General features: G+C 51.7%; 1 protein-coding gene across 1 annotated transcript in view; it reads right to left on the reverse strand.

The window, feature by feature from the left end:
* Positions 1–5181: 5181 nt before the first annotated feature.
* LOC148759138 (transcriptional enhancer factor TEF-3-like) overlaps positions 5182–15270 on the reverse strand; it is a 33725-nt gene continuing 23636 nt past the window's right edge. Inside the window, 4 exon segments of the mRNA XM_088802092.1 lie at positions 5182–5474; positions 5590–5680; positions 5682–5740; positions 6607–6747. Of these exon segments, the coding sequence (XP_088658218.1) occupies positions 5361–5474; positions 5590–5680; positions 5682–5740; positions 6607–6747 (405 nt within the window). The 3' untranslated portion in view covers positions 5182–5360.

The raw sequence follows: 15270 nt of genomic DNA on the forward strand, positions 1-15270 counted from the left end.
GCCCCAGGGCTAAAATCAAGTTCGTAAGATGCCAAGCTAGGGACCACATCCTACCAGCCCCGCCTGAACCGCTCGCTTTGACCACTTTCAAATCCAGTGGTTTTGTGTCCCTCTGTTGAAGTACCTCATGCCATGCTTCTAAAACTGCAGTGCTCACAGAACCAGAACTTCCTCACTTCAAAAGCGGTTAAGGAGTTTACGTAACCAGACAGCAGCCAAGGCACTTGCTCTCTGATAGGCTAGTGACACTGGCTTGTACTGGATCCCTTTGCAGGCACCCCCAAGTGCTTTCAGTTCTCTTGGGAAGGACGGGTCTGGCGGGCAGGCGACTCACGTGTCTGCGCTCCTGCTTCCAGGCTTGGTTCCGTGACGTGCCTGCAGGCTCCACTCGGATGCTGCTGCGGCTGCTTTTGCTGCTCGACCAACAGGTGAGACTTTCGTTTCCGTGAAAAGAAATCACTCGCACAAAGGCCTTGGTGTACATAGCCGACTTTACTGGGGCTTCAGAGCGATAAAGGAGGTTTTCACAGCAAAAACACAAAACCTTAGCTGAGTGTTAGACATCCACGAGATTAAAAAGACCCGTAGCTATTTCCACTAACTGGACTCCAGCCGTCCACCCTTCCACAAAGGCATGTGACCACCTCTCCCCGCCCTTAGGAAGTAAACAAAACCCGAATTCCGGACAGTTTCCTATTCAGAGTGGCTTAGCCCGCCATTTGTCCTGTCCTTACTCTCGCGACCCTTCCCTGGGGCCCTGGGACCCTTCTCAGCCTTGAGGCGTCCTCCTTAACTGATTTCTTTTTTGTTGTCTAAAGTGTGTGTGTGTGGTAGGGGTGGAAGAGCAGTCCGGAAAGTGCTTATACCCGTAAGTAACACTGAGCGCTCACTGACTTGGGAATGGAGATGCCCTTTCATATGTACTACCACCTTTCTTCCTCCCACCAACGACCTTAAGTCAAAGCCATTTTGTTTCCATTCCACAAATGGGTTTATGAAGGTTTCAAGAAGGTAAGTCATTTGCCCAAGATCACACAACTTGTAAGAAGCCAGGTCAGCCCGAGCCTGTGGCTGTCAGAGCTCCCTGCTGTCACCACTCCTGCTCACAAGAGACGCTAGCCCTCCAACCTCCAGCCCGTCACCACCCTGCCCACTGTCCTCTGAACTCTGCAGTCAGGGAGAGGGAGCATGGGATGCACGAATGCACACAGCGTGCTGAGTCAGGCCACAGCACGGCGGCCCCCGGCTCCACCCCCCGGCTTCAGTCCTGAAAGGGCAGAGCCCGTGCACACGCAAGCACACTCGTGCACACGCACCTCTAACTCCTTCATTAGAGGATCACCCCACTCTATGGACGTTCATTGGTGGCCACTGGGACACAGGCCGCTTGGCCATCATCAGACCCCACGACACAGGTGATCTGTTTCCACATCCCCATCTCGATGACGCTGCCTGCCAGTTCTAGATCATGTCAGGAGGGCAAGGGGCTCCATCCCAGAGGACTCAGGGACCCCTCCTCACCTCCCAGGGACCCCAAGCCCTGTGCACAGGTACTCATTCATCACGTGTCCTGAGCACGCTAGGCTCCAGACGTGGTGTTTGGTCTACAGAAAGTAACAGACCAGGAAATTCATAGTCTCCACCCACAGAAGTTGAGTCCAGGAGGAAAGAGACTCAGAGGCAGACAATTACATGTGCTTCTCTGTAGTCCACGGCAGCCCCAGTGCTGTCTTCTAAAGATCAGATCAGACTTATTCCCGTGCTTAAAACACTTCCAGGACCTCCCTTCCCAGGACACAGAGCAAAATCCAGAGTCCTTCCCGAGTGAGGAGGTGCTGGCCTGTGGGCGAGGGAGCTGATCACTGGGTCCTCCCCATCTGGACGGCTGACCTGGGCAGGACCTAGCCCCCACCTGCCTCCACACCTTAGTCCACTCGCCTCTCCCTCTGTATTCCTGACACACCCTGCTCTCTGTACCTGGGACACACCAGTCACCTTCCTGCCCCTCCGTCCCCAGGGACGCCCAACGGCAGCGTCCTCTCATCAACCTGACAGCATGTATCACAGTCGACACGTCTTGTTTCCTTGCTCACTTTGTCTTTCTTCCTCAGCAAAATGTAAGCTTCCTGAGGACCTGTCCATCTTGGTCATCAGTACGCTCCCAGGGCCTGGCCCAACGCAGAAGTAAAGTCCATACATGCTACGTGAGTAAATAAATGCATGAATACGCCAAGAAAGCTAGCTCCCTGCTGCATCCTCCACTTTCCTCATCTTCAACACGAGGACCACACAGTACCCATCAGGTGAGCACTGGCAGAGATGACAGGTGCCGTATTCTGGTACCACGGAGCAGGTGCTCTCACAGGGCATGAATGGAGCGCTTTTGCCACACAGGGGCAGGAGGGATGAACCCTCTTCATGAGAAGAGGTGACTCCATTGCTGGCTCTTGAAAAATGAGAAACAGTTCTCCACTGGGAGAAGAGGGCCAGGGAAACATGCAGTGCCAAGGCTGAACGGCCAGGGGGACATACTGGGAAGGGTAAGTGGCTCAGAAAGCGCAGGGCTGTCAGCTGAGGCTGCTGGAGAGGGTAGCAGGGGAGGGCAGGGCTCCCATCTGCCTCGAGGGTCGCAGTCTGCACTACACCAGTGGGACAGGCACCTACGTGTCATGTGTCCCCCACAGCTGACTGGTTTGGAATTTCCAGCTATAAGTACGTGACTCTCCATTAGGCCACTGAAGTCAGTTCCTAAAGAGAAGGGAAAATTCACAGCCAACACCTGGCCCCAACAACACCTGCAGACTCCTTCCCACCCATGACACCAAAACATCATCTCCTTAACTGGTGCGTTTGCCCCATGGCCAAGGGGCTGCTCACACATCGTTCATGAGCATGCACCTAAAGCAGGGGTGTCCAAACTGATGCCCGCGGGCCAACTGCGGACCATGATCCATTGTTAATTGGCCCGCAGCAAATTCCAAAAATATATTTAGTTTACTTAAAAAAACCAGGTGAAGCAATACGTACTTCACCTCCAGTGAGTGGCCCGGCTGTTTGTGTATTTTACCACATATGGCCCTTGGTGAAAAACGTTGAAAAAAGTTTGGACACCCCTGATCTAGAGGCTCTCAAAGTAGCAACGCAGGCATCATGAGCTCCTTCATCCAAATAGCCCAGGAACAGGGGAAGGCGGAGGGGGGAGGGGAGAGGGGAGAGGGGCAAAGGTGAGGGCTGTGCGGGTGACTGGGGGAGGGGCGGGGCAGCCTCACACAGACACAGACTCCCACAGACATGTGAGCACATGCCACCCCACTCAGGAACACAGGGACCACACCGCCCACCTCCACATCACATCTTGTGATGAGAGCTGACCCACCATGTACAGTAGAGTTAAGCAACTTGGCATGAAGTCTAGCAGCAATCCAGAGGTATTTGCTAAAGTTACTTTTTTATGAAGAGAGGGTGCTGGCCTATAGAGGATAGAGGGCGACTGGATAGCTGGCTTCTTTCCCCCACGTGGAATGCCGGCCAGCCTTCTTCCTGTCTGCTTATCTAAACCATGCCCATCCTTTAAAGGGCAGCCCCTCTCCATTGTGGCACCTCCCCTGAATCTTCCACAGCCCACTCTCTGCTGTCTCTGAGCTCCAGCTGCTCTGAGGCTCAGCCAGGCCCACGTACAAGTTTTCCAATCTGACTCCCTGGACTACAAGCTCCTAATATTCATAATATTTATCGAACACATTTATGTGCTCGGTACTATGCTTGGCACTCTACATTACGAGGTAGGTACTATTATTATACCCATTTTACAGATGGGGAAACCAAGACACAGTGAGATTAAGTAACTTGCCCCCAGGCCACACAGCTCCAGGATTCCAATCCTAGTGGTCTGATGCCAGAGCCCCTGCTCCTACCCAGCACTCTGTACCCCATCCTAGATGCTGCCTTCCTCATCTGTGTATTCCCATACACTAGCTCCCTGAGGGCTCTGCTGGGACACAGCCCACACCTATAGGTTGAAACCCAGGCTCCCGGGATTGTGGTTCCCATTAGGGATGATACCAAAGAGCCACTAGATGGCAGCAAAGAGCCAGGCCCAGGACTCGCTGAGGGAGGTAGACAAACTGCCATAATGTTTTAGTGCATCCTGCATCTTGCACCAGGAGCTTTGCAGACATTCTCTTTCCTCCTCACTAAGGCCTTCTAAGATAGGTGCCATCACCTGCCCTCTTCAAAGGCTCAGACAGGTGGAGAAATTTGCCCCAGGTCAGGCAGCTATGGGTACTAGGATGAACCGAGGACGGCTGAAACCCAAAGCCCCTGCCAGTTCGCAGGAGAAATATAGGGAACCCCTTCCGTGGTTGCCTCTAGGCCTAGAGTGGGTTCCATGCCCCTCCTCCTCCATCCCCAGGGAGCACAGATAATACTGTTTGGGGAGGGAGTGGATGTCCTGAGCTGGTTCTCAGGCAGTCACCCCCTAACAGGCATCTGGGCTGCGAGGCAGTTTGAGGTAAGGCTCACAGAACGTCAGCACTGGATGGTCTCAGAGAGCACTGGTCCACCACAGACCCCTGACCAACGTGCTTGGCCTTCCCCACCAGAAAGGATGCTGCGTGACGCCAGCCTCAGCACCTCAACTCCGCAGGCCGCATTCAGCACTGCCCCTCTTGCCCTCCCCGTCCCGGGCTCCTCTGATCTGGAACCAGTGTCCACAACAAGCCAGCAGGGCCACAGAGACCACAACACTAGAGATGGATAAAAACTATCTAACCAGTTCTGACTGTGCCCCCTTCCAACCTTTCCAACAACTCAGTCACCTCCACACCTAAAATCCAGCCCCTGGCCTCCCTGTTTGCTGTCCTGTGGCAGTGGCAGCGGAGGTGGCCAGGGAGTGCAGGTGCGTCACGCGCAAGGACCAGGGCGCACACAGAAGCACGCACAGAACGGAGAACCCACACGCCTAGCCTCAGGCCCCTCAGGGTGCAGGGACTCGAGTGGCAGCAGAGGAATCGTCCCATCTTGAGCTTCCGCGTCTGGCAACATTCCTGGCTGAGTCCATCAGGGCAATGACTTCAGAACTGCCAGTGATGCCTCTCGGGGGCTGCTTCCGGCCTGCTTCCCAGCCTGCCCCCCCTTCTCCCACAGCCCCTGCCAAGGCTCATACAGTCAGATCAGGTCCTCTGAAAATACACAAATCTTGGGTTTATTGGGGGCATTGTAGGTTCAGGCACAGTTTGCTCCTGGGTAGGAAGAGTCATGACCTTTCAGCTGTCTTGGCATTTCCGGGGGCTGCCCCTGCCGGTCCCCGCCCCGTGTCCCTGCACACGACATCTCTTCCCCCTCCCTGCTCCCCGAGTCTCTTATTCTTTCACCAGCCGGTGGATGTGGTGCTGAGCCCCACGCTCGCTGGCGGACACTTCAAAGACATATGCAATGCACAGCAAGGTCTCCTGCGTGTCTCTGTTGGTGACCACCTGCAGGGGAGAGAAAAGCTGAGGGTCAAGGCCCCAGAAGAGGACATGCCATTTCCTCTCGGAACCAATCCACTTCCGCCCCACACCTGCAGCGCCCCCGCACCGGTCCCCCTACCTGCAGGATGGTGAAGTTCTCCAGCACGCTGTTCATCATATACTTCTCGGGCAGGTGCTTCAGCTTGTGGATGAAGTTGATCATGTACTCAGAGGGGGGAGCGGTGGATGCGGTAGGAGTAGTGGCCATTCTCATAGCGGGCATACTCTGTCTGCAGGACCCAGGGGGCAGCAGGGCTTAGAATCTCTTTTGACCACATCCAGCCCAGGCCCAACTGCGGGGAAGCTCCATGACCCACTGAGTCTTAAGTGGGAAGAAAAGGCAGGAAGCCTGGACACCCTTGAGAACAAACTCTCAGCGACAGGCAGAAGCTGGGTCTCAGAGGAGAGCTTCAAGACGTGAGAGTAATAGCAACAGGCAAGAGGGACAGACAATGACGCAGTCCTGGCTGCACACTAACACACATGAGGGAAGGATGCACAGGGATCCCTGTGGTCACGGAACTGTCGCGTATTTGTATCTATACCTCTGCACACACGCTTCGTGTAACTGAGTGTGTGCAAACCAATGAAATCTGAATCAGATTGGTGAGCGGCATCAACGTCAACCTCCTGGCTGCCAATGCTACACTCCCATTATGCAAAATGTTGCCACTGGGTGGGTGAAGGCTACATGGGATTACAATTGCATGGGACCCACAATTATCTCAAAATAAAAGTTTAACTTAAAATAAGTAACTCTAAAAGAGCTGTTTACAAACAGCTATTGCCCAGATTCCATCCTGAGATTCTGAGTTAAGGGCTGTGAAGTGGGGTTCGGGCCTTGGTGTGTTTCGAAAGCTCCAGTGATGTAAGGTGCAGCCAGGCTTGAGAACAGTGGGAAGGGATGTGTCCTCTCTGTCTCCTCCCCAGCCCAGCACCTGCCCATGTTTGACATGCGGTGGGTTATCGATAACTAAGAGACTGTGAGACTGAGGCTTCATTGATTCAGACAAATTGGGGGGAAGCGGAGGACAGCAACGCAGACCAGCTTCAAACGTGGAAAGTTCTAGTTCAACAAGTGCACGGGTGCCCCTACCTCCACTTTCTCCACCACCTGCTTGCCGAATGAGCAGACCTTGGTGGAGCATGTGATTATCATGTTCTCAGGGCTCTCGTATTGGCTGGAGACCCCGTAGAAGGAGCTGCCTCCGTCCTCCATGTTGGTGTTGAGGTCTGCCTGGAGAGACAGGGGGAAGCCAAGACCGGACAGTAAGTCGGCAGGCAGCTTGTTGGGGGTGGAGCCAAGGGCCACACATCCAGGTTCTGGGGCCCGGACGCCATCGGGAGGGCTTACAAAGAACCTGGGCAGCAGGGTCCTGGAAACCTCCCCCCTTCTCCACAGCCAGGCCTCGTATACAATCAGGTTGTGCTACCTACGTAATGGAAAACGAGAACACTGGGACTTGTACTAGGTACAGGGCAGAAACTGGACAGTGCCTGGAAAAAAGCTGGCAGGCAGCTCAGCGGCCTGGGAAGGGCAGGTATCTGCACGTGGGGGGTGGACATCCAAGGGGCCCGGCCAGGTCATAACATGAGGCCTCTCAGACGTCAGCCACTGCTGGCCTCCCCGTGATTAATGCACATCCACGTACCACTACCACGTCCTACCATGTCCCTGACGGTTTCTTTTAAATCAACTCACTCTTATTCATTAACTCCATTCTAAGCCATACGGCCATGAAATCAGGGATTCTACTTTTCTAATATATATATGAAAATAATTACATAATGATTACAGAAGAAATGTTTATTCATGTTCCACCTAAAAGAACACTACACACCAGGCCTGGGTGGGACCGGCCCAACCCACCCAGGCTCTTCCCAGTACACTGATCTGCCCTTCACCACCCCATTCTGGCAGGAGCTGTTCAGGAGGCCTTGCCCCTTCCAGATGGTAAGCACTCTGGAGGCAAACACTAAAACTAAGCTCTCCCCAGGGCTTGGACAGTGCCCCGTACAGGATGGGCCTGCAGGAAAGGTCACTTGTGGCGGTTGCGCCTCTCACCTCTGGGTGGCGCCAGGTGAGACGAGAGAGGCCCCTGGGTCCCCAGGAAGGACCTGGCTCTGCCCCCATCTCAAACACACTCTGCGGGCTTCCCTGACCCCCTCTCACTCACCTGGCCCTCCCCATCAGTCAGTCAATCGCCCATTTTTCCTGCCCCAGCCCAGCACCGCTAGGGCCAGTGGGGGCCCAGAGGGCGAGACATTGTCTCTGCTCTCAAGGAATTTATAACTTGTGGGAGAGCAAGTAGAATAAGTGAGCTGGTTGTTTGGGGGAGACGGATATCCCGCAAGTGACAATCCAAAGTCTGCCCCCAAAGCTGCCCTGTGGTGATGCTGCACAGACCCAGGGATGCTGGCCAGTGATGCCGAGTGCACCCCCCGTGCCTCATCGTGCCTCAGTGTCCCAGCCTTCTAATTATAACCCAGTCCTTACTCCTTTCCACCATGTATCCCCCCACTTTAAGCGCCTCCCCCAAACAAGTTTGCTTCTCTACTTTCTCATCCTAAGAGGAAAGCTGCCCCCATATTACCCTGAGAGATGCCCCCCCACTTGTCCTCCTGCCCTCAGAATGCCCCCTTGTTCCCCATCCTCCACCCTATTCATAGCTGTGGTGCGGGTGGGCAGCTCACAGGCTGTGCCTGGAACAGGTGTATGGGATCGGGTGACTGACAGATGAGCCAGGACAGCCCTAGCTCGGGTGTGGGGGCTAGAGGGGCTCAGATTCATTGTCATGTGCTGGTATGTGCTTGGGAGAAATGTCAGGCCCAAAAGGGGACAGCAAGCTGGGATGGGAGGGCAGGCTGGGGTGGGGCAGGCTGGGGTGGGGCAGGCTGGGGGGGGCAGGCTGGGAGGGGAGGGCAGGCTGGGAGGGGAGGCAGGCTGGGGGGGGAGGGCAGGCTGGGGGGGCAGGCTGGGAAGAGAGGGCAGGAGGGGGGCAGGAAGGGGGGCAGGCTGGGAGGGAGGGCAAGCTGGAGGGAGGGCAAGCTGGGATGGGAGGGGAGTCCAGGCTGGGGGGGAGGAGCCTGGGAGGGGGTGGCAGGCTGGGAGGGGGGGCAAGTTGGGAAGGGGGGCAAGTTGGGGGGGCAGGCTGGGAGGGGGTGCAGGCTGGAGCACTCTCCTCCCTCCATGGCCTCAGCTCAGCTCTGCCCAGCATTTTAAATTGGCAGATGCATTAATGGCCATCAGTGTCCAAGGGTGCCCTCTCCCCCCACCCCCAAGGACAGAGGTGGCCTCTGCTGGTCTCATGTTCTGGGTGAGGAGAGAAGGGGTCTCAGCTTCTCAGTCCTGCTGCAGCCCCACTGTACAAATCAGACGGAGCACAGCCTCACAACTCAACCTCTCCTGCACCCAGATGCCGCTTCCAGCTGGGAACAATTTGTCCTGGAGTCCACGAGCCTATGAGGTACCACTGCAATCCCACCAATAAGGACAGTAATTGCAGTGAGGGGGGACCGGGCAGCTGGATTGGGGACATCAAAGTCCTCCTCCCACTCCAAGGGGGCTGTGATTAAATCCCAGCACGCCCAGAAAATGGCCAGGCAGAAGCGAGGAAGGCTTCGGCTCGGGCGGCACTGTTTCTTCGCCTTCCTCACTGCGTGTGGCCAGTCTCACACCAGCGGATGGCCGGGGAGGGAGTGGCCAAGCTGCCTGTGAGGACCCGTGTGTGACCAGAAGTCTCATGGTGAGCACACAGGAGCATTTCTTTCCCCACATCACAGAGTTTACTTCCCTGACGCCTCTGCCCAACCTAGGCAGGAGACGAGATGCCCGCCAAGGTGCCCTGGCCGCAGACATGCCCATCTCTGATTTCCTGGCCTCCTGTCCAAGCCTCTGCCCTGCAGAGAGGGCCCAGCTCAGGTGGAGCGGGCACACAGCCTCCCTGCACTGCCAGCTGACCCCACGCACATCAGTGCCTCCGAGACACAGCCTGTTGCAAGCCCGCGAGAACAACTGCTTAGTTTTCAGATGGAGGAAGAGGTCCGGGAAGCCGAGATTGGCTCAGGACAGAGCTCTGGAACTGGGGCTTCCACGTCCCAGCCGGGCCCCCGCTGCCCACCTTGTGCTTCCTGGATACACTGGGAGGGCCTGGCTGGTAGCCCGTCGGCCACACTCCTACACCCCTGGGGTTTCTGCCCCAGGGCCCTGAGATCCACTCTGGATTCTGCACTCAGAACATGAGCCCCTGGAAGACATTGGGGCCACACGGCACAGGTGGTGTGCAGAGCCCACGGCCAGCGCACAAAGGCCGTACCTGGAACCTGCCCGATCGTGTTTCCTCGGCCCCCACTATTCCGCCCCTTCTCCTCTCCCATCAGTCTCCACCTCCAACCTACCCACAGAGTCAGAATGACAGAGCACATGAGCCACGGGCAAGGTTGGACGACAGGAAGAGAAATGGGGGATTCACAAATGGGGGGCAATCTCTTCCATTGTGTGGAAGAGAAGTCTGGGCTCTAGAAAATCCAAGAAGCCCAACCGCCCAACTCCATACTGACAGCATCGAGTTAAGTCTGCTCTCCCCATGCCACCACGTCTGCCGTTCCTCAGGGGACTGGGGATCCTTTTCCAGGCCATCCAGAGCCTTCTCCAACAGGAGCAGGGGGAGCACCAGGATCCTGCCTGGAGGGAACCCCACATGCTTTGCAAGGTAGACAGTAGTATAATGTTTCCAGCTCACATGCTGCCGCCAGACGTCTGAACCCTGGCTCTGCCACTATGAACTCGGTGACCCCTGCACGTCATTTTACCCCTCTGTGCCTGTTGCCCCTCCATGGAATGAGGCTGGGAGTGTGGGAAGGATAAAACATGCTAATACATGTAACGTGGTGAGAGCAGCGCCTGATGTAATTACTCTTTCACCAACCGCCCTGACGCTCCTCACTGCATGTATGTAACAGGAACAACCATGGAAAAGCGGCTCACCTTACTCACAAGCCAGGCCCTTCCTTACCCCATGCCTCAGTTGCCCCCCATTTGTGAAACTAGGGGCCTAAAATGGTCCACATCTGTATGGTGACTGGAAGAATACAGAATATTATCCAGCTAAAAGGCAGGAGCCAGTGAAAAGGACCCCACTCCAGGGTCATGTTCCCATAAATGCCTCCTGCCAAGAAGTCCTCCCTTCTGACCCGAAATTACACCCTCAGGGTAGCTGAGCCAGTGCCGGGAAAAAGCCACAAATCACCGCACCCAAGCTCCTTTTTCCAACTCAAGGCTAAACCTGGACAGGTTTGAGGGGAGGGGAAGGAGGACTCAAGAGAGGGTGTCGGCTTCCCCAAAGTCAAGGCCAGGAGCCTCCCCATGCACACAGCAGGAAGTGGAGCTGCCACTGCTGGCTGGACAGTAACAATGTTAATTGACTCCTGGTTCCAATTCCCAGGGCCAGGGCTGCAAGGGAGAGTAGGGAGAGGAAAAAGGGAAGGGAGACTGTTGAAGCCCTTTCTGGCTGCGGTCCTGCAGAAGGCTGCTGTCTCTCACTTGGCCTGTATCATAGCAGCCTTCTACTTCCTTCCAGTCTGGGTGGCTGATTTCTCCAACTAAGCACAGCTCTGGCCATGTCATGCCCTGTTCAAAAAAACTTCAATGATTCCTCATTACTTAAAGAGAAGGGACAGCAAATATGCAGTAAATGTGCCACTATCATCCCCTGCTACAGCCAAGACAGACACTACCAGTCAATCCAGCTTTCTCCCTCTAGATTCTTCTCTCAACCCAGCATTCCAAACCATGACTACCAGTCCACTGCAGGTGGCACTCAGGTGAAAACCCATTTTCCTGGCCATCTGGATAACATGGGAGACTGACCATTCAAGTTCATTTTCCCCTTCCAGAGAACCAACTGGAATGATAGCAAAGAACTTTTAAAAACGTGCTGCCCACCACAAAGGCGAAGAAGATGGAGAAGAGACCAAATGACCAGAGAGTTCAGGTTCGGGAAGACTGAAGTCTGGTCAGAACTAGAATGGATTCTGTCGGGGAAAGGAAGCAGAGGAAATTACAATCCAAATGTGCCTTGAGAGGGGTAACAGATAAGAAGTGAGCTGATGTACTTGAGAGAAGCCCTAAGCGGCTTGGGACTAGAGGGACCAGGACAATGGGCCAGGGGACGCACAGGATATGACACAGGAACTGGCTGAAAGACTGACACAGGGTGGGCGTGCCTCCAGGCTGACCTCGCTGCCCCTCAGAAGAGGACAAAGGGCAAGCATCTGCAGAAACTAAACAGCAGGCTGAGAAGATGGGAAGAGACAGGGATGAAAACAGGACAATTAAGTGAAACCTACATGAGGATGGTGGGACCCCCTAGCTCTCTCCTTTGCCCCACTCCTAGAATTCTACTGATCAAGTATAGCCATTCCAGGGGGCAGGGGATGAACGGAGTCTTCTCTGGAGAAACTGAACCACCTCAGGGGGAAAAAGAAAAGTCTAGTCAACATACTGACATTTATTGGTTTCCCCAATAAAAGAGCTGGTTCCCCAACCCCAATCACCTTCAAGAGAAGCCCACCAGGTGACGAATCCTGCCTCATACACAGAGCTCCCGTCACTATTAAACGTGGAGAAATGGCACAAACAACAAAAGAATAAACTGGACTTCATCAAAATGAACAATTTTGTGCTTCAAAGGACACTATCATAGAATGGGAGATGATATCTTCACATCATACATCTGATAAGGGGCTTGTGTCTATAAACTCTAAAGAACTCATAAATCAAACAACCCAATTTAAAAAGTCAAATAACCCAATTTAAAAATAGGCAAAGTTGCTGAACAGACACTTCTCCAAAGAAGATATAAGAATACAATAATCACAGAGAATGTCGAGTGCTGGGGAGGATGTGGAGAAACTGGAACCCTCTCGTGCTGCAGGTGGGAATGTAAAAGGGTGCAGCCACTTTGGACGACAGTCTGGCAGTTCTTCAAAAAGGTACGCACAGAGGTACCGTATGTCCCAGCAAGTCCACACCTAAGTATATACCCAAAAGCACTGGAAACATATGTCCACACAAAAACTTGTACAGGAATGTTCACAGCAACGTTACTCATAATAACCAAAAAGTGGAAGCAATCCAAGTGTCCATCAACTGATGAACAGAGAACTAAAACGTGGTGTGTCCTCACAATGGAATAGTATTCAGCCTTAAACAGGAACCAAGTGCTGGTACCTACTGCAGTCTGGCTGAACCTTGAAAATATCATGCTAAATGAATTAAGCCAGTCACAAAACACCACATGTGATTCCATTTATTGACATGTCCCCAAAAGGCAAAGCTATAGCGATAGAAAGTAGATTAATGGTTGCCTAAGGCTGAGGGAGTGGGGGTTGGGGTACAGGTTTACCTATAAGGTGGTGAAGATGTTCTAAAATTGACTGGCTGCACAACTCTGTGACTATATTAAAAAAACATTGAATTCTACACTTTAAGTGGGTGAAATGTTTGGTAAATGAATTGTATGACAACAAAGCTGTTTTTAAAAAATATGGGCCGTAAAATATGGCCAAGGATTATAGATATTTGAGAAAACCCTCCAACTTGAAAGACATAGTCCAAAACAGACAGGAAAAAAAAAAAAAAAAAAGAGTAAAGGGAAACAAAGACAAAGAAGGGAGCAGAAGAAAACTTAAAAAATAACCTTTACCTCATAGTCCCAGAAAGATAAAAATTGTATGCATTGAACAAGATCAGGACGTAATCAAAGAATAAAAGGAGCTCTTAAAAATTAAAAAAAAAAAAATCATCAAAATCCAATATTGGACAAAAGGTGTGACAGAGAATGCTACCATATCCCATTAATCTAATTTGCCGTTAACTGTACAATGCACCGTGATTGTATGAGCCACTAAGAAAGAAAAAATGGGGCAGCCGGATGGCCCAGTTGGTTAGAGCCTGAGCTTTTAACAACAGGGTTGCCAGTTCAATTCCCACATGGACCAGTGAGCTGTACCCTCAGAAGTAGATTGAAGACAATGAGCTGCCGCTCAGCTTCCGGAGGGGTGGCTGGATGGCTCAGTTGGATAGAGCGCGAGCTCTTAACAACAAGGTGGCCGGTTCAATTCTCACATGGGATGGTGGGCTGTGCCCCCTGCGACTAAGATTGAAAACAGCGACCAGACTTGAAGCTGAGCTGCACCCTCCACAACTAACTAGATTGAAGGACAACAATTGACGGATCCTGGAAAAACACACTGTTTCCCAATATTCCCCAATTAAAAAATTTTTAAAAAGAAAAAAATGCCATCAACTGAATCATTACACACCAGCAACTGAAAGACTCATCCATCTTTTTCTATATTAACAGAACCCTGATTTTATTCAGAATGGCAATTTATTCAACGAAAGGAGTCTATTTCCCTGGCTCCTTTGTAGCTCGGTGCAACGTACCACCAAGTATTGTGTGGGACTTCTAGGATGGCCCCTGAAGAGGAACTAAGTAGGCTTCCTCCTTCCTGCTGCCTGGAATGTGATTATGGTAGCTGGAACTCCAACAGCCATGACCTTGAGGACGGAGGCCATGCACTTAGGATGGCAGATAGTCAGACAGGAGTCAGGTCCCTGGTATTTCATGGAGCTGTCAGACCAGCCCTGGACAGTCTACCTCCAGACTTACTTTACATGAAAGAAAACCAATTTATGCCATTGTTACTTTGAGTTTTGTGTAATATGCACTCAGATATACTTTTAATGAATTCAGAAGAATTACAAGATAAAGTTAAGGAAATCTCCAATAAAATGAGTTGGAAAATGAAGAAATGGTAAAAGTCATAGAATATAAAAGTCCAGGAGATCCAACATCAGACAAATAGGGGATCCTGGAAAAGATTTTAAAAAGGGAAAGAAATAATACAAGTAAATTTCCCCAAATTAACAGATTCTGATCTCACTATTAAAAATGCCTACTAAGTGCCCAGCTCAAAAATAGAAGTCAGTAACACATACCCCAAAGCTCATCAATGTGAAATTTAAGAACATCAGGGATAGAGAGAAAATGCAAAACTTCTAGAGACAAAAAACAAACAAACCCACCAATACAAGCTACATAAGAAAGGGTAGAGAATTAAAATGCTACTAGACTACCCCTGTTAGAAGACAATAGAGCAATGCATTAAAAAATGATTCTTGAAAATCATTTCTAGTGAAAATGATTTATGATCTAGATTCTATACCCAAATTATCAATCAAGTACAAAAAATATGACATTTCAAACAAAGACAGAATATTTATCTACCATGTTATCTTGTCTGAGGAGGATACTAGACAATGTGTTCCAGCAAAATGACGGGGGACACCAAAACAGAGAGAAATACAAGATCTAGGAAACTGTAGAGTCAATGAAGAAGAGCTTCAATAAAGGAGGTCTCAGGGTGACAAAAGTCCTGGAGGACAAGCAGTTTAAACTGGAGCAGAACAGAGACATCAGGAGAAAGGTCTCCAGGAGAATGGGGGAATCGACAAATTATCTGATAGGTTTGAATATCTGGGGGGAAAATTTTTTTAATTTTATATGGTAGTTACAATGGAGCAATCTATAACATTTTAATAATAGGTTTATTTAAAAATGTGTAACTGAGAAGGCCATTCATTTTTTGTAGGAAAAAACAAAAAGCTGCACAAGAAATGAAATGTAATCACAACACACTTCTTGGCTCTTTGGTGGTCAACATACATTGTCAAAAATATAAATATTTAAAATAT

The sequence above is a fragment of the Rhinolophus sinicus genome, chromosome 1, assembly GCF_057876585.1.
Source record: "Rhinolophus sinicus isolate RSI-liver-muscle chromosome 1, RSI-T2T, whole genome shotgun sequence".
Classification (NCBI taxonomy): Eukaryota; Metazoa; Chordata; class Mammalia; order Chiroptera; family Rhinolophidae; genus Rhinolophus; species Rhinolophus sinicus.